The 18,341-nt window shown below is 47.1% G+C and overlaps 2 protein-coding genes across 2 annotated transcripts; both read left to right on the top strand.

The window, feature by feature from the left end:
• The first annotated feature begins 42 nt into the window (after positions 1 to 42).
• hormad1 (HORMA domain containing 1) lies at positions 43 to 8,285 on the top strand. The gene is made up of 15 exons (XM_066721129.1): positions 43 to 118; positions 1,048 to 1,098; positions 1,942 to 2,086; positions 3,948 to 4,011; positions 4,129 to 4,165; positions 4,913 to 4,933; positions 5,044 to 5,070; positions 5,175 to 5,242; positions 5,350 to 5,501; positions 5,626 to 5,949; positions 6,024 to 6,142; positions 6,379 to 6,427; positions 6,579 to 6,820; positions 6,917 to 6,976; positions 7,565 to 8,285. Exons 2-15 carry the CDS (start codon positions 1,066 to 1,068, stop codon positions 7,649 to 7,651), a joined length of 1,428 nt encoding a protein of 475 aa, XP_066577226.1. The 5' UTR covers positions 43 to 118; positions 1,048 to 1,065; the 3' UTR covers positions 7,652 to 8,285.
• A 797-nt stretch (positions 8,286 to 9,082) lies between these two features.
• Positions 9,083 to 17,917, top strand: LOC136767533 (Golgi phosphoprotein 3-like). The gene is made up of 5 exons (XM_066721376.1): positions 9,083 to 9,276; positions 11,706 to 11,904; positions 15,175 to 15,306; positions 16,447 to 16,561; positions 17,021 to 17,917. The coding sequence occupies exons 2-5, from the start codon at positions 11,722 to 11,724 to the stop codon at positions 17,446 to 17,448; spliced, it is 858 nt and encodes a 285-aa protein (XP_066577473.1). The 5' UTR covers positions 9,083 to 9,276; positions 11,706 to 11,721; the 3' UTR covers positions 17,449 to 17,917.
• The last annotated feature ends 424 nt before the right edge of the window (positions 17,918 to 18,341 follow it).

Genomic DNA, 18,341 nt, shown 5'->3' with positions numbered 1-18,341 from the left:
CTGACGTCATCGCGACGGAGCGGCGCAGCGCGTCGGGCGTGGCGGGAAGCGCTGTGAGGCGTCGCGGAGAGAGGCGAGTCCCGCTCATTTTGAATCGCTTCAATATTGATTTTCGCAGGTATGATACCCAATACATTACAGAGAATATGTTACAAACATTATATGCGGCGTATTTTATAGAATGACATGTTAAGTTTAGCGGAAATCTGGCACTAAAATCCTTTAATACTAAAAAGGGCATCTTGAGGCGAGCGAAGACGTACCGCGATGCTTTGGAGACGTGGCGCTGTTGTATGAAATATATAAGGCTGATCGTACTTATTTTAATGCGGTGTATGATTTTGTTTATTTGGTTCACTTTAATAACGTGGAGGTTGATCTTGAAACTATATTGTTAAAGTATATGCAACGGCCAGGTTTCCCAGCATGCTCTGCGCTGTGCCGCACATGGGCCCCTGCCACTTAAAACTAATCAAGTTGCAGTCTTTAAATCATCCATCCAAAAGCAGGGTTTTCAGTGACAATTATTTTTAAATATAATATGTAGTGTGGGCAGATTGAAGGTTGTTGTTGTGCCCCTGAAAACGTGATCTAAAGCAGGGGTTCTCAACCCTGGTCCTGCTCTCAATTACTTAATTGAACCCTTAATTTAACTAACGATTGATTGATTGATTTTAAACAGTAGGGGTTTTAAGTATATAATTGTTTAAAGAACTTATTAAACAACAAACTCTTTATTACACAATGTAAAAAGGCAAATGTAAGCAGATTGTTACTTTAATTAAGTAATTGAGAGCTCAGTTGGAACAAAAACCAGCAGGGTAGGGGCTCCTCCAGGACCAGGGCTGGGAACCCCTGATTAAAGCTTGAAAAGGTGGGGAAACAATGAGTGACAGCTTTCAGAGATCTAATGTCAATTTTTTCATACCAGATGCAAGACCGAGTGCTTTATTTCAGAAAGTTCCTGTATGACTGATGTCTATAACTGTGAGCAAACGTACCGCAAATCTCAAGTGTAAATAATCGTGATCTTTTTTTCTTTTTTAGGGGAAGGATTAGATCACCATGGCAACTGCTCAGCGGCAAAAGAATCTGACTGTAAGCTCAAAAAAAAGGAAATTAATTTGTGTTGCAAAAATCACATCTTTCAAATTAAAACATGCTAATAATAATGATGATAATACTACTAATAATAAAGGCTCATTTTCATTTCAGGCTAAATACTGCTTTGGTTTAATTTTAGAGAAATATGCATTACAGTGGCTTATGATGAGCTTAACAAAGGTTTTACATAGGATCAATTCATTATATGATTAATAAATATTGTTTTATCATTATAACAATAACAAAACCAAGATCCAGCTTCTTGTATGTGACGTTCACTCTCCTCTCTCTTTTCCTCTCTCTCTCCCTCTCTCCTCTCTCCCTTCCTCTCCATCCCTCCTCTCTCCCTCTCCCTCCCTCCTTCTTGTTCCTCGCCCTCTCTCTCCCTCTCCCCCTCCCTCCCTCTCCTCTCTCCCCCCGCTCTCTCCATCTTTCTCCTCTCTCTCCTCTCCTCCCACTCTCCTCTCTCCTCTCTCCCTCCCTCTCCATCCCTCCTCTCTCCCTCTCCCTCCCTCCTTCTCGTTCCTCTCCCTCCCTCCCTCTCCTCTCTCCCCCTGCTCTCTCCATCTTTCTCCTCTCTCTCCATCTCCTCTCCCTCCCTCTCCCCCTCTCTCCTCTCTCCATCCCTCCTCTGTCTCCCTCTCCCTCCCCCTCCCTCTCCTTCTCGCTCCTCTCCCACCCTCTCCTCTCTCCCCCCTCTCTCTCCATCTCTTTCTCCTCTCCCTCCCTCTCTCTCACTCTCCTCTCTCTCTCTCCCTCTCTCCTCTCTCTCTCCATCTCTCTCACTCTCTCCCTCTCCCTCCCTCTCCTCCCTCTCCATTCTCTCTCTCTTTTCAGAATACCCAGATATTCCCCACTGTCGTCTCTACTGAGCAGCAGTCCCTGGTGTTGGTGAAGAAGCTTCTGGCCATCGCTGTATCGTGCATCACCTACCTCAGGGGGGTTTTCTCAGAGAGAGCCTATGGGACCAAATATGTAGAAGGTAACACACTGGGGAGAGAGAGGTCTGTTCCTCAGCGGGGATTGGGCCCAGTGAATTTCACAGAGTGTGTGTGAGAGTGTGTATGTGCGTGTTGTGTGTGTTTTCTTACCGTAGTTAACATCCTGACACGATAACTCCAGTTCGAATGCAGTTTTAGTTTTAGCATGAAATTGTATGCTCTGTGTCCAGGAGTGCGTGGTGTCCTAAAAAAACACATATTCTGACTGGTGCATATCCTATGACATCGCACGCTGTGTTGCCCAGTTACAGGATATGGGCCGTATCAATAAACCAAAGCAGGTGGTTTTTGTTTTTGATTGTTCTGCAGAAGGAAATGCAATCCCCTCCTGTACTGAAAACAGAAGACATCATAAAAATGGAGGGATAGTCTTATTTTCGCTCTTAGACACACCGCAGTGTTGTAGAGGGAATTGTAGAGTGTATTCACCTGCCAGATTTGCAATTTGATTTCTTTTGGTCCCAACATTAAACAGACTGTGTGGGTGTGTAACAGGAATTACCATGAAAGTTCAGCCAAGTGAACTCCGCAATTACAACATCACTGATTAGATAAAAGCCTTTTGCTTCTAGTCACTTCACATGATCTTATCGGTTGCCTGATTTGCATTGTAAATGTTTTTCTGGGCTGGGCTCCTGCCTCGTCTCAGTTTGACAAAATAACAACAACAACATAAAAAAATACACAGGCTTATTAAAATACACATCAAAAGTTTTAATTTCTGAGCTTTTCGGGTACAAAATGGCTGCCCGCTTTTGGAAGATTAATTGGAAGGGGGAATTCCACCATGTAGGAAGTAAGTGGTCTCTGGACTCTGGAGCAGAGGATTGTGTGTCTAATCCCAGGTGAGGGACACTGCTGTTGTCCCCTTGAGCAAGGCACTGTACCCAGAATGCACCAGTACAACCCCAGCTGTATAAATGGGTCATTGTGTGTATAAATAATATGATGTTAGTCACCCTGGATAAGTGCCTCTGCATAGAAATAAATAATAATAAAAGGCAGCATTTGAATAATGTGTTTGCCAGATTGCCACAAGCAGACTGTGAGTCTCGTGCTTGTTCCCTGAAACAAACAGACAACCCAAGCTCTCCAAAGCCCTTCTAGCCCCAGCACAGCCAGATACAGATTACAAAAAGCACCATCTATTGTCGCTGTCCTGCAAATCAGTGCTAATTCCAATGTTCAGGACATTATTAAATACACCAAATATGAATACCTGCCGAACCACTGATAAGGAAGAGTGTGTAAAGTGTACAATAATGCCCACTCTGACCGCAGAGTGAGCACACAGGGATGGGTGCAGCTTTTGGGCTTTGTCGGCCCCGTGCTTTTATTTCTGTTGTCCAACTGGGAGGGTATAAGCTAATGCAGTCCTTGAGAGGCTGTATGTTGTAGCCAGTTTTTTTATTTGATTGTTTTATGAGGTTAGCGTGTGCGAGGCGGGGCATTGTACGGCTTCATTAAATATGAATTTCAAACAGACAAAGCATTACTCACCGGAAATCACTTTTGAACTTCACGTGACCCTTAATAAACGATGCATAAGGTTTCTTTTAAAGAGAGGTCTTTCACAGTATCTCCCTAATCTAAACCCAACGCAGGTTTGGCCAGTTAGCTAATCCTGTCGTTGGATAGCTAATCCCACCACATGCACACAGACTCACTTTGAAGTACTTTCACACACATTGAGTGTAGTGAGTGTAGTGATTTTTGAGGCTCTCGCTGGGTGTTTTTGCAGCCTACGTTCGCCGCTCTGTGGGTCCCTCCTACACGGCCGTGGGAATGAAGAGACTCTCGGTTCTGCCAATCTCAAGCCCTGTCATCTGCGTTCTCTCTTAGGCCAGTGCATTAAAATCCTGAAGGAGGACCGAAGCTGCCCTGGATCCACTCAGATTGTGAAGTGGTCAGTGTCGGGGGGAGGGGGTGGGTGAGGCTTCACTCTAAGGTTAGGCTCCTGGTTAGGTTTTGTACTGGGAAGACTTGTAATGGCTGAAACATTTCTGTTGTCGTTCTTGTGCAGGATGCAGGGATGCTACGATGCTCTCCAGAGAAAATATGTAAGTGGATGAGCCGGCTAAGTCAGATCTCTATACTACCGTGGTTGTGTTACATGTGTAGTGAAATGTCGAATGGTTGAAAGTGGAAGTCACCGTTTGATATTGCCAAATATATCATGTTAGTAATGCTGTTAGCCATCACACACTTTTGAGCATTTATTTTTCTTGACTTTTGATGTTTAAAATACGCTGGGGGAAGAGGGAAAGTTTGACAAGATGTGTTTCAGAAACATTTCTCTGCAATTCCCACGTTCCTCTCATCGCCTTGAACACATCGATTACAAAAAATGTGAAGCTAGGAAAACCTCCTGAGCAACATGGCTGGGAAAATCTCCCTGTGTGCTGACAGCTCTCTCTCTCCAAAGCAAACCAGCGTGCTGTTTTAAAAACCTTTTGGGGCCAGACAAAATGGTTTAATATCTGACCAGTGTGCTTAACCAGAAATATCGTAGTTTCTCCTGGAAACGTCAAAACAAAGCAAGCTTTCACTGGCCAAGCTTTCACTGCTCCTCCTGCAAGGAAGAACTATGTTACAAAATGTATTCTGTGAAAAACTCTCCCCAATACTAAGCGACTCACAGTCTCCTCCGGTCCAGAAAACATATTTGTCTTGGGGAACAGATACTTCAAATGAACCCCGACTGAATGCACTGATGCTGGTGATCAAAGACTAGAGTGTTTTCACAAGAATGCTTTGGAAACTGTTGTTCCAGTAGTTGAATTGTGTTTTCCATTCATCTTTTTCAGTTGCGAATGGTGGTTCTCTCTGTAAGTACTGTCACAGCCTTTTAGGCAGTTTTTCCTCACCATTCAAAGCCTATTTTTGCAGATAAAGTCCAAGAAAAACAGTATATATGTGTATTATTTATGTATTCTAGATTTACACGGATCAGGACAATCCCCAGGTATGGAAGGCAGTTGTGAACGTACACCGCAGTGGTAGCCGTGGGCTCTCGCTGTGCTTGGATGTGCTGGCATCTAAGGTTGGCTCTCGATGTTTCCTTTCCAGACAGTGACAGAGTGCTATCAGTTTAAAATCAAGTACACCAGGGAGGGCCCACTTCTGGACATCGAGAGGTAGGGCCCCGTCACGGCAGCACTTTGAACACGTCTCTGAGCCCGTGTCATTTTACGCAGTGCCATCTGATGGCCGGTTTTCAAATGTCTTTTGCTGCTTCTCCCAGCGGTGACAAGAAAACCATCAGCCAGGTGTCCTGCGGCGACACGAAGAAAGCCAGCATCCTCCTGGTGCGCAAACTGTACGTGCTGATGCAGAACCTGGGGCCCCTGCCCAGCGACGTCTACCTGAACATGAAGCTCTTCTACTACGATGAAGGTAAGTGGCCCCTGGGAGGCCCCACACAGAACCCAGGAAGGCACCCTTCAGGGTAGACTGGAGGACACACCGGAGACCCTGGGAGCTCAGTTTGCGTCAGGCCTCTGCCGTCTGTGTCCCTCAGTGACCCCGCAAGACTACCAGCCTCCGGGCTTCAAGGAGGGGGACAGCGAGAGCATGATGTTCGAGGGGGAGCCGGTGCACCTGGCCGTGGGGGAGGTGGCCACTCCCTTCCACACCCTGAAGGTCAAGGTGACCACCGAGAGAGAGCGCATGGAACAGGTACTGCCGGCTGACGGCGAAGAGGAGTGCGGGCAGGGCGCCGACTTCACTGTTCTTCCTCTCCTCCTTCTGTCTTTTCCTGCTCCTTCCACCCCTCCTACGCTTTCTTCTTGGCCTTGTCCTTCTGCTTCTCCCCCTCTCCCTTGTTCGTCTCATTCCTCGCCCTGAGGCCGGTGGAGATGTTGGGGAACGGATGAAGCCCCGCGGGCCTGTGTGTCTCACCCCCGCGGCGGTGCTGAGGCGTGTCGTGTGCACAGGTGGACCAGGGGGAGCTGATCTGTGAGAAGGGGAAGCAGGCCGAGGTGCTGGGCCCAGGGGAGGAGACGGACACGCAGGAGAGCAGCATGAATATCATCCAGGTGAGAGACAGGGAGCCGCTAGCTCTCCAACGTGCCTTTCGTTTCATTCAGTTTTCCCCGGCATATTTGTTTTACCTCCATGTTTGGTGGGTAAAAGACAATCCAGCTCTCGGCTGTGCACACGCCCGTGTGACGCTAGACTAACCCGCCTGGCAGCTTTAGGGCCACGCTCGGGCCGTCTCAGTTTACGCATTCTCTTGTTGGTGTGTCTGTTGCGTGTGCATTGTCACGTCAAGGAGCGACTGCCCGCGGAGAGGGACACGGGAACCGGCACGGAGCATGACGGTACGCCAAGATCTTCTCACAACCCACGTTCAATAAGAAGAGCACAAACACACCCCGCCCAACCCTCCTGTTAGAGGAGACTACAATACCAACCTGAAATCAGACTCTTGAATCAGAGGACTTACATTCATTCATTTATTTATCGCTTCAGAAGTCAGGCTGACCTGCCAAGAGGATCTCGGCACCTCTGGGGAGAGACCGGACGCCTCCCAGGTATCAGTGTCGCTCTCTCCTTTCCCCCCTGCCGAAATCCTACCCACAATGCTGAGCGGTGGCAAGAGTTGCAGTCACGGCGTGTCCCTCTTCCAGATGGACCGCCTGGTGTCCAAGGCCTTCGACGTGCAGCTGGCCGTGAGCCGGACCCGGAGCGGCCGAGCGGTCCAGCGCCCACAGGTCAGTCCGGCGGGGGGTCGGCGGCGGCCAGGGGTGGCGGGGGTTTGCGAGCCTGTTTGGGATGGTTGAAGACTCTGTTCCTCTTCCTCATGGCAGTCAGTGGAGGAGAAGGGCAAGGCAGACGTGGGCGTCGTCGGCAAGAGGAGGAAGAAAACGGTGAGTCGCGGTATCCCGACCACAGTTTTATAAGGTCTGACAATGACATCCCTCCCCTTCTGAGCGTGCCTTGACTAAATTGTCCAAAACCGGTGGACCCTGACACAAATATTGGTAGGATGCATATTTACCTGCCACTTTGTTGTGTTTTTAATTTAGTTTTATATTTTACTGTGTTTAGCAGTAGCAACGGGGAACTAGCACCCCTTTGTGGCCGGATGTAGTTGCAGTTGTAAAGCTTTAGACGGAAACCATTGATCAGATCCCTGCTTTTGTAAGTCTTATTGGTTGCATAAGCACTATAAATGTAAATAAACATTGTAGTGTTTTTAAGTAGTGACAAAAGAGGAACACATCTTTCTTTGTGTATCAATCCAGTAACAAAATGAATGCACACAGGACAGCATCCCAAATGTATTCATGTCTGTTGTCTTTGAAAATCAAGGGATGGTGTTTAGCAGCCAAAGTGTGTGTGTGTGTGTGTGTGTGTGTGTGTGTGTGTGTGTGTGTGTGTGGTAAATCCTATTGCTCAAGCTTCAAGCTTCTGTGTCACTTTTGTAAGAAGCCATGCATGTTTGCCTGCTGCAGGTGTCGGAGTTCGAAATCCCCCGCAGTCAGGACGAAACCCCGGCACCCAAAAGACGCAAATTCAGCGAACCCAAGGAATGCTTCTGATTGGACAAGCCCTCGATCAGCTCCCCTGACAAATCTTTAACAGAAGAGTTAAAGAGTTAACTCCTTTTATGAAGAGTTATCAGTAGAGTGAAACTCATGAAATTGTGATGTAGCCACCTTAAGATGACCTGGAGGAGTAACAGTTGTGTTATTTATGTACAGTACACGTATTTATTTATGTTGTGTATCTGAGTTTGTCAAGGAGTCCACATTTGAGATGACTTCCCATCAAATATACATTTGTTTGGCACTTGTTCTATATTTATACCTTTTAGGTTATATGTTCTTAGAGTCATGTAGATCTCTGTCGTTCCAGCGTCTCCTGCTGCAAGAGCGAGTGATTTTGATAAGTAGTTGTGTGTTCATGTTCTACGGTGGTACAGGCTATTGACCAGATTTTATTTAACATGTTGTTATGAAATCTGATGTATATTATGGCCACTGAATAATAATAATTAACAAAGTACCAAATAGCGTCACAACACTCTTGAAATATTGATTCTGCAGGGGGTTTGTTTGAGAAATTAACATTTGGAATAGTTTGAACATACACACCGGTACAATGCTTCAGATTGCTTTTTTGAGGACTACTGTTGTTAAAACTATACACAATAAACAATTCTTAAATATGTAATCATGTGTAAAATTTTCATTTCAAATTTGTCTAAGCCGTTTACCATGAACAAAATTAATTACAAAACCGTACAGTCATTCATTCACACATAAAGCCATTTGTGTGGTTCCCAACTTTGCTCCTGGAGGAGCCCCTACCCTGCTGGATTTTGTTCCAACCCAGCTCTGAATTACTTAATTATTTAATTGAACCCTTAATTGAAGTTATAATTTGCTGACATGTGACTTTCTAAAGTGTGTAACTGATAAAACAGCTGGTTCCTGAATAACATAAGATCCTTATACAAGTGTATAGGTAAAAGCCCTACGGTTTCCAATATTTAAAAGGAAATTAGTTCAATTAAGGGCCCAATTAAGTAATTAAGAACTCAGTTGGAAGAAAAAACAGCAGAGGAGGTAGATCCCCTGGTTCACACTAGCACCTGCCTCTTACTAACTTTTTAGTTGTGGAGTAGAACGGTCTATTGCCTGATTTTTTTAAATCTTTTTTGGGCAACGATGTATTTTTATCACTTCTCAGCCTCTGGGGGGGACGAATATCCAGAAAGAAAAGAATGCAGTTGTTCGCAATTAAGAAAACTCGTCGGTTCGCTTCCTTCCCGGAATCAGCAGGGAGTGAATCATCCTCTCCCTCATTGGCCACTTCCACCGCGCTCCCATTGGTGGAGCCGCCTGTCGCTCTCCTGTGATCCCGGGGACGGGCGGGTCCTCCGCGTCTCCTCGGCCAGTGATTGGCCCGCGTTTGACAGCTCGCCTCCCGATTGGCGGGCGGGCCGGTGCCGCCGCGTCGCTCCGACTTGCAGCAAGTTCGGATGCCCTCGCGTAACAGGAAGTTTTCTGTTTACTTTGTAACTCCAGCAAGTCGGAGGGGAAACAGCTTGGTGCCCGTTGTCATTTTCGCGCTGCCCGAAAAGGACGGCTCCGAGGGGGGGAAAGCGTGCACTTGTAGGAAAGCCACAGCCGACACGACGCCTCGGAGGAAAAGCGCAGCAGTAAGTAGCCGACGAGGACGACGATCGTGTGCGGTTCCGCAGCGCTGCTTCCCTTTACAGTAGGAGGCTTTGGGCAGCGTTTCAGGGGCCACCCGATCTGCTGCTCATTTATTCACCTGGTTGCCCTCGATGGCGTACAGAAAAGACCCCAGGGTTTGGCTGGAAGTTGCGCTGCCCGTCCCTTATCTCTTGAGCACATCCTCTCTGCTATTTACATTACAGCGTCGTCTGATCGGCGACGTCACATGTCCGACACAGCAGAGATTTGCTTATTGATTGATTAGAAGAGAAAACGCGTTTTTCAGGTGGATACACACACTCTCCTGTTTTTTTTCCGGGCGATCCAGTGACGAGACACCCTTGTGCCCACAGTCAGCGTGGCGTTTGATCCGGTTTCGCGTCTAATTGTTAATCACGGACTAATGATTCATAATAACACGACCTTTTCTGACGAATGTGTCCATCTTTGTTGTCACACACGTACCTGGTATTGCACATAAGAGAAGATACAGATATGGGTGCTGTATAGGAGAGCTTGGCAGTGGCAGGGCTGGGTACACCTACATTTAATTTTAAGAGCAGGCCACCCTTCCCAGCACCTGATTCCGGGGAGACTTCCTCGGGCAGATTGCAAAGTCTTCCTAGACTTGTGCAAAAGTCTGTGCATCCCTGTCTGCCCAGCCCAGGGAGAGACACGATCTCCCAATATCTCCTCTATGTAGTGAGATTTAAACTGGCCATGCCTGTGTGTGTAAGCTTAATCTACACATAGTTAGCTACTGGTGGCTTTGCACCTTTATTCTGGTTACAGAAGCCCTTTAAATCTTTTTCTATGTCCGGCCCAATAAAAGGAAATCGATGCCAAGCTTTCACTGCTCCTCCTGCAAGGAAGAACTATGTTACAAAATGTATTCTGTGAAAAACTCTCCCCAATACTAAGCGACTCACAGTTTCCTCCGGTCCAGAAAACATATTTGTCTTGGGGAACAGATACTTCAAATGAACCCCGACTGAATGCACTGATGCTGGTGATCAAAGACTAGAGTGTTTTCACAAGAATGCTTTGGAAACTGTTGTTCCAGTAGTTGAATTGTGTTGTCCATTCATCTTTTTCAGTTGCGAATGGTGGTTCTCTCTGTAAGTACTGTCACAGCCTTTTAGGCAGTTTTTCCTCACCATTCAAAGCCTATTTTTGCAGATAAAGTCCAAGAAATACAGTATATATGTGTATTATTTATGTATTCTAGATTTACACGGATCAGGACAATCCCCAGGTATGGAAGGCAGTTGTGAACCCTTTAAATCGTCTTTGTCCAGCCCAATAAAAGGAAATCGATGCAAAAACGCCTTGGGTTACCTGTGAACGTGGTGCCTCAGATTGGATTATTGGTGTCATTGTATCAGTGGCTTCAAAATCATCTCCTGTTGTTGGTGGTATTGTTACTGTTTTTGTTGTTCATTTGAATTGAAATGGGTTATGTGATCCACAGGGGAAAATCACACACACACACACGCACGCACACACGCGCTGACTCCAGCCAGGATTAAATTGTTACCGTGCAGCTGTTGACCCACGCCACTTGTGCGCTATATAACGTTGGGCACAGGCCTTACATGCTCCAGTGCGCCCTAACTGAGCCGCGCTGATGGGTTGGAGCGTGCTCCGCTTTTGTGCCGCGTGGTGTGTCAGCCCGTTTACGCCCGTTTACATCCGTTTACATCCGTTTACCGTTTGTTTGTCCAACCTGGGATTCCCTGATGTACATCCTGCTCCAGGGAAGGAGTAATCCCACAAACCACACACTCCTTATCCGGACGGCAAATACTGTGTCGCTCGCACACAGTGTAAAAGGGAAAGCGGATCCATTGCATTGTGCACATATGGACGTATTATGTTTTCCTCTTTGATAAGATGAGGGTTATCTGGAAGAGTAAAAGCCACGGCCTTTTTATACTGCATGACTAAATAGCACAATAAAACTTCAAAGCTCTGCAATATTTACATAAATAAGATCTACAAATAAGGTTGCATACAGTGCAACTACACAAATAAAGTATACAGGCCAGCAGAACATATGGGGGGCAAAGCAGCAGCCCGTTGATGCTGGTCAAAGTGTAGGAGGGGAGAGGAATGCAGCCAAGAAGGGAGTGAGAAATCTGAAAGGTATGGAGCATGGCAAAGTGGAAAAATATATTAAAAATAAATAAAAATACAGGATTTTAATGAGAGGCCTCAGGGGGGGATTAAGCCTTATCTTATCTTCAAAAACAGACAGGATAAGATCCTTGGATCACGTGGTTATTAAAGTACACCAAACGAGCACGATGGGGCGAATGGCCTCCTCTCGAATGCACACTTTCTTATGTTCTTATATCTTATGCGCTTATCCATCTATGTCTGTGTCTGGGCTGGGTTGTGTTTCCTCCAGGTGGGCAGCTGGCAGCATGAGCACCTTGACCCATAGGAATCGGCGCTCAGAGGCAGCGGTGCTGGTGAAGAAGGGGTCCAATGAGGAGGAGTCGGGCCGGGGGGGGGACGCCGAGGAGGAGGAGGACTTCGGGGACTCCAAGAACTTGCGGCTGACCCTGATGGAGGAAGTCCTGCTGCTCGGCCTCAAAGACAAGGAGGTACTGTGGGGGGGCGCTGTAGACTCCCGCGCCTGGCATAGCTCTGAGGGGCAGCTGGAGTTACACTCTGTGTTTTGTCCAGCCATGGGTCGTAAGCAACTTTATTTGGGGATTTGTTTGGGTTCGTTTGTGAAAATACAAGCGTGCATCTTTTATATCTTTGCCAGGTTTGTTGGCCACTTTGGTAAGTTCTGGTGAAAAGTGTAAAGATATTGATTGCCATTGATTTGACTGAAATGAGTTCTAGAAATCAATGATGTTCACACAACAAAAAAACAAAGCCATGTCAGGTTGGTTTAAAGAGCAACTTGTATTTATTTAAATAAGGGATTCCCAGCCCTGGTCCTGGAGGAGTCCCTACCCTGCTGGTTTTGGTTCCTAACGAGCTCAATTACTTAATTTAACTCATACTTTCCTAAATCATAGCCTTTTAATGATTTTACACAGTAGGGGTTTTACATTAAATATAGAATTGTATACATAACATATTTAAGAACCAACTTTTATTACACAATTGAAAAAGTCAAATCTAGGCAGATTGTTACTTTAATTAAGGTTCAATTAAGTAATTGAGAGCTCGTTAGGAACAAAATCCAGCAGGGTAGGGGCTCCTCCAGCGCCAGGGTTGAGAACCACTGATCTAAATGAACCTCAGCTTACTCTTGCCTCAACTGAACTGGTGGGAACACATTTGACAAGCAACTGTGTCAATGCTGGACTTCCAGTGTCCCCCTCTGTGTCGTGTCTGGTGTAGACCTATCATGGGGGGGCTTGGGGAGCTTTTCAGTAGCCTTAGACTGCATTCCTCAGAGCAAGGCCAGATTCCCAGGGCCCCTGACAAATGAGATGACCAACTCAGTATTTTGAAAAACGTCCCCCCCCCCCAAAAAAAAGAGAATCCCTGTATAATTGGAGGTTTCAGCTGAGCCATTAGAAGCTGGCTTTGTCACCTCCTGAAAACCAGTAGCACCTGCTGTGAAGGATCTGCTGAGAATCTTGGAGAATTTAACCGATAACACTGAAAACACTGATTTTAATAACCACTTCGACCTGCCATTCTACCTTCTGCCAATAATTGCATAAAGGGAGGCCAGGGCGAGACTTTTAGCTCTGACACGGCCGACGCAATACAAAGGGGGGGATTATTTGAAAGGTTGGATGCATTGTGTGATTTAACAGCTGGGCTTCAGGCTTTGCAAGAGAGCAGAGTATTTTGTCATGGGAATGAACTTTCTCTTTGTGGTGGCACGGCTGCCTTATAACGTATCCATCTGATTCTCGACGTTGTCTTCCTGACGTTTTCAAATCCATAGGAAGACATCCTTTATGCGATTCTTCAACTTAAAGGAAGAAAATGTAAAACAATTGGTGATCCTAAAACTCAGGGGGAGAAAAAATAAATGGCGATTTCCAATTTATTAAATAAAAAGATAAATAAAACTGCTCACTAATGTGTAGTGCAACCGAACCTTCAGCAAATCCGATCGCCTGCTCTGTTCCTCAGCTCCTGCTTTGACTTTTGACCACACGGAAATACAACCAACAAACAAAGCCTGAACAAAAGAACAGAAAACAGAAGAACAGAAACTCACAAAGCCCAAATCCTGTTCGGCTGGTCGGACTGTATTCCACCGGCCAGGAATGCAATTGAAAACTTTTGAACTAGTGCAACCGGTACATGTTTGAGGTTGTGTGTTGTGCCTCGCAGCATGGCAGCCTGCAGTTCAATGTTCTGTGCTGCTGGCTCTCTCCCTTTACGAGCCTGGCTTTCTCCTTTTATGAACTTGAAAGTCTATTTTATTATTATATAAGAGAGCCGAACCAGGGGCTGGTTGCATGAAACTATATTAGACTAGTCTAAACCATTAGACTGGTCTTAATTTGACAGTTAGACTAGTCTAGTGCAAGTTAGACATACAAATTAAGACTGACTAAGACTTAGCCTGGGGATGAGGAGGCTAACTTTTTCTTAGAAGTTGAAACTGACAAGCACGGATTTTCAGTTCACTAGGATCATCGCTGTTTTGGAGAAGCGTCCACCATTTTGTTTTCTTCAAGTGTCTTAAAATTGCCACAATGCCTTGCGTGGTTGACTAAGTAAGACCAGTCTAAGGAAAGACTGTTTTATGCAATTGTTTTAACTGAGTGCCAATCGTTAGTATGAATCAAAATTATACTGAGACAAAGATTAATCTATGTTTATGCAACCGGCCCCAAAATATTTCGGTCAAAAAGGCGGAGTTTAGCAAAACTGTAGCGCTGTTGCTTCCGAGCCGTTTCAGAGTGTCATCGATAAACCTAAAGTAGTGGCAGCTGACGGTTGTGTGACTTCTGGTCGGAGGGGGCAGGCTGGTGCCAGCAGCATCCTGTAAGACAATATCTGTGTCCTGTTTCAGCTCTGGGCACTAGCTCTTGGATTGGTTTTGTTTTGTTTCGCTGGTGGTGTTCTTTTCTTAAGCAAACCTCTTGGAATCCTGTTCGGGGGAAACAAACAAAAAGAGAGACAGAACGCACCCTGCCAGTGTGAAATGAGAACGTATGAATTCAGCCTTTTAGTTTCTAGTCGGGTGTGTCGTGTGATCCAATAGCTCTGCGGTCTCGGGGATGAAGGCCCCACTCACAGACACCTGCTTGTCCTGAAAATGTCAAAGCTGGGCTGGGCTGGGATAATTTGAGGTACTGTAGATCAAGTGTAACCAACAGGACTTGTTACGCAAGTTCCTGTTTACCCAGCGTGTCAGTGCCTTGCCATCAGGGCTTGTGCAATGTTTTTGATCAACAAACATTAAAAAAAAAAAAAAGAACAAGATGAGAGTTGAAAGGGAGAGCAGTGGATTGAAGGAAATGTGTGTTTTTCCTCTCTCTGGTCCTTTCTTTCTCTTCCGGAGCAGAACTTCGCTGTTTAACGGAGTCCGCTTAGTGAAGAGACTAATTTGTTGTCTAGGGTCATGTGATTCCATGTGCTCTCCCTCTGTTTCCTTCCTCCCTCCCTCTTCTATCTCTCTGCCTTCCCTACTCCCTGCCTCCTTCTCCTTCCTCTCTTCCTCCCTCCCTACCTCTTCTTCTTCCTCTCCTTCCTTCTCCTCTGCCTCCCCCTCCTCTCCTTCCTCTCTCCATCTTCCTTCCTCCCTCCCTCCTTCTCCTCTTCCTCTCGCCTTCCCTCCCTTCCTCTTCTTCCTCCCTCTCTCCTTCTCCTCCTCTTCCTCCATCCCTCCTCTATCTCCCCACCTCCCCTACTGCCCTTTCTCCTCCTTCCTCTCCTCCTCCCAGGGCTACACGTCTTTCTGGAACGACTGCATCTCGTCGGGCCTCCGCGGCTGCATCCTCATCGAGCTGGCGCTGAGGGGCCGGATACACCTGGAGCCGCTCACCATGAGGAAAAAGAAGCTGGGGGACCGCAAGGTGAGGCGCCAACCCCCTCGCCACGGCTGGGGGAGGGAGACGAGCCCGATCGCACCCCCCGGAGCTAGTATCCGACAAAAAACAGGTCCTCTCCCAGCATGCATTGCTTCGCCTTCCCCCTCGCCCCCACTGGGACGAGAAATGTGTTTGTTTCTTAAATCGAAAACTGTGCTTAATTCCCTGCGGCTGCGACAGAAACTAAACCAATCTGTGGTGAGAGACAGTGGGCAAGGTGTCAAAGCATCATTTCCAAAGCAACTCTCTCAGAACGAACGTCATTGAAAGAGTATCACCTGCAGATAGTTAAAAAACGACTTATTTTTATTCAACGCATCGATAAATATATAAAACATATATGGGTAAAGCTTTTTCTGTCAAATACACAAATTGGGATGTGTAATTAGGGTCGTTCCATGAGCATGTGCTGTGAAAATAAAGTGTCTTTGACTCCTTGTAGCCCATTGAAGCGATTTACGATCATTTTGTCTTTCGGCACACCTAGTTCAGAGGTGGTTAGAGTGGTGGTGATCATGTTTATTTTGCACTTTATTTTAATTTTAATTGAAATTATGTATTATAATTGGTTCAGCAAATGTTGCTTCCAGGATGCATACCTAGAAATTAGTTCCCGAGATATTTGTGGGGGAGTTTTTATTTTGTTTTTGCAATATAGACCTGTTTAAATTAAAATAAACCAAAAAAAAAAAAAGTCCAAGGAGACATTGTTTTCCACTGTGTCTTCATGTGGCGTAGAGGGTTAGTCTGTCACCAGTGTGAAAGTAACAGCTGGACTTTCTGACTTGGATAGGATCCTTGGATCACTTAGATATTAATGGACACCAAACGAGCACGATGGGGCGAATGGCCTCCTCTCGATTGTAAACTTTCTTATGTTCTTATTTGTCTGCTGTAAAGGCTTGGTCACCTCCATGGTTTGAAGCAGGCCAGGAATTTAAGAGCTCTTTAAGTTGTGCTCATGGACAGCTGGAGGATTAATACCCTTCCTTCCCTCTCCATTTCTCCCCACTCTTCCCCTTGGCCTCCTACTCCGCCCCTCATGTCTTCCCTCTCCCTTCTTGTGCTCCTCTCCCTCTCACATCCTCGCCACTCTCCCTCCCCGCACCCACTTCGCTTCCCCAGGTGATCCTGAAGTCCGACGCCCCCACGGGGGACGTGCTCCTGGACGAGGCCCTGAAGCACATAAAGGCCACCGAGCCCGCCGAGACGGTGCAGAGCTGGATTGAGCTCCTCACCGGTAACCGCGCCTGCCCCGCCCTCCTCACACGCACACGCCCCCCCCCGCTGAGTTCACCCGCCTCTAAAGAGCTCTCCCTGTCCCTCCTCCCTCCTCCCACTCTCCCTCCCTTCCCTTCATTGCCCCCTCTCCTGTCTCACCCTTCCTCCGTCCCTCCCCCACCCCCGTCTCTCTCAACCACCCTCTCTCCCTTTTCGCTGTTCCCCTCCTCCCCCTCAACCTGCCATTCACTCACTCACTCACTCACTCCCTCCCTTCTTCCTTCTCCCTCTTGCCCTTCCATCTCTCTCTCTCTCCCTTCTTCCTTCCTCACCTTCATTCCCTCTCTCCCTCCCACTCCTGTTCCTCCCTCCCTCGCTCTTCCCCTCTCCCCCACCCTCCATCTCTCTCAACCACCCTCTCTCCCTCTTCCCCGTTCCCCTCCTCCCCCTCAACCTCCCATTCACTCCCTCCCTCCAGGCGAGACGTGGAACCCCCTGAAGCTGCACTACCAGCTGCGCAACGTGCGGGAGCGGCTGGCCAAGAACCTGGTGGAGAAGGGCATCCTGACCACAGAGAAGCAGAACTTCCTGCTGTTCGACATGACCACACACCCGGTGACCAACACCACGGAGAAGCAGCGGCTGGTGAAGCGGGTGCAGGGCAGCCTGCTGGAGCGCTGGGTGAACGACACGCAGCGCATGGACCGGCGCATGCTGGCGCTCATCGTGCTGGCCAATGCCTCGGACGTGCTGGAGAATGTGTTCACGGCGCTGTCGGACGAGCAGTACGAAACGGCCACGGCGCGCTCCAAGGCCCTGCTCGACAGCGACCCCGAGGTGGAGGGGGCCAAGGCGCGGGCCTGCGAGATGATCTGGGCCGTCATGGCCGCCTTCAACAAAGCCTGAGCACAACAGAATGATCCGGAAACGGACACAAAGACTTTTTTTTTGGGGAGGGGGCGGGGTCTCTTTTTTTTTTTTTTTTTCGGTTTTGTTTCTTCGATTTATCCGTGTTATTCTGTGGATCGGTTTGTCCCCACCTTCTCCAGAGACAGAAACCTTAACGTTTTGTGGCTTCCGTGAGCTCGCTGGCACGTCTGCGGCCTTCCGTGTTCTAGCACACGGTCACCCCCCTCCCGTGAAACCCGATTCCGTTCTTTTACACGTATACGTATATATATATATTTTCTTTGTTTTTCGTTTTGTCGGTTTTGCCCTCGACCTATCCCCCCAAAAGACTGAAATGAAAAGACCTTTGACCTAGAGTTCCTGTGACCTGGCGAAGATTCGGGTGGGGGGTGCAGGGCGGGCACTTGGGGGGCAATTGTAACGATCTAGCTGGCCAAACCTTCAATAAAACCTGATTCTGCTTTTATGTTCATGATTTTTGTTTGCCCTCCCCCCCCACCCGTCTTCTCCAGAACTGTCGTTTCTGATCGCCAGATTGACATTTCTTTTCATTCGCAAGATGAAAAACATTAACTTTCTAATTGTAAATATGTCTGAGCACTGCTGCCTAAACCCAGTCCTCGAGGACCCCTATCTGACCTTTTAATTATCAATTTCTTCACGCCTGGAACTGTTTAAATGCAATCAGTGAAGCAGCTGATTTGTGAAAAAGTTCTGTAGAGTTTTGATACAAAGAAAATAAATGACCCTTTTCAGCCCAGACAAGAATTCCCTAGTTAATTGCAAGTTAATTGCTTAATTGGTCAGTTACTTCTGTGTGGTCTGTTGAAATAAATGATTTAGGCTGAGAAAACATACTGGATAGGGGCTCCCAGGACCGTGTTTTGGCA

The sequence above is a fragment of the Amia ocellicauda genome, chromosome 14 (genome assembly GCF_036373705.1).
Source record: "Amia ocellicauda isolate fAmiCal2 chromosome 14, fAmiCal2.hap1, whole genome shotgun sequence".
Taxonomy (NCBI): domain Eukaryota; kingdom Metazoa; phylum Chordata; class Actinopteri; order Amiiformes; family Amiidae; genus Amia; species Amia ocellicauda.
This window is presented reverse-complemented; position numbering and strand designations above follow the sequence as displayed.

Coding starts and splice junctions, on each gene's coding strand:
- hormad1 (XM_066721129.1), top strand. CDS start 1,066: ATGGCAACTGCTCAGCGGCAAAAGAATCTGACT. Junction 5,071..5,174: donor CGGATCAGGACAATCCCCAG/GTATGGAAGGCA, acceptor TTTCCTTTCCAG/ACAGTGACAGAGTGCTATCA. Junction 6,821..6,916: donor GAGCGGTCCAGCGCCCACAG/GTCAGTCCGGCG, acceptor TCCTCATGGCAG/TCAGTGGAGGAGAAGGGCAA.
- LOC136767533 (XM_066721376.1), top strand. CDS start 11,722: ATGAGCACCTTGACCCATAGGAATCGGCGCTCAGAGGCAGCGGTGCTG. Junction 11,905..15,174: donor TCGGCCTCAAAGACAAGGAG/GTACTGTGGGGG, acceptor TCCTCCTCCCAG/GGCTACACGTCTTTCTGGAA. Junction 15,307..16,446: donor AGAAGCTGGGGGACCGCAAG/GTGAGGCGCCAA, acceptor TCGCTTCCCCAG/GTGATCCTGAAGTCCGACGC.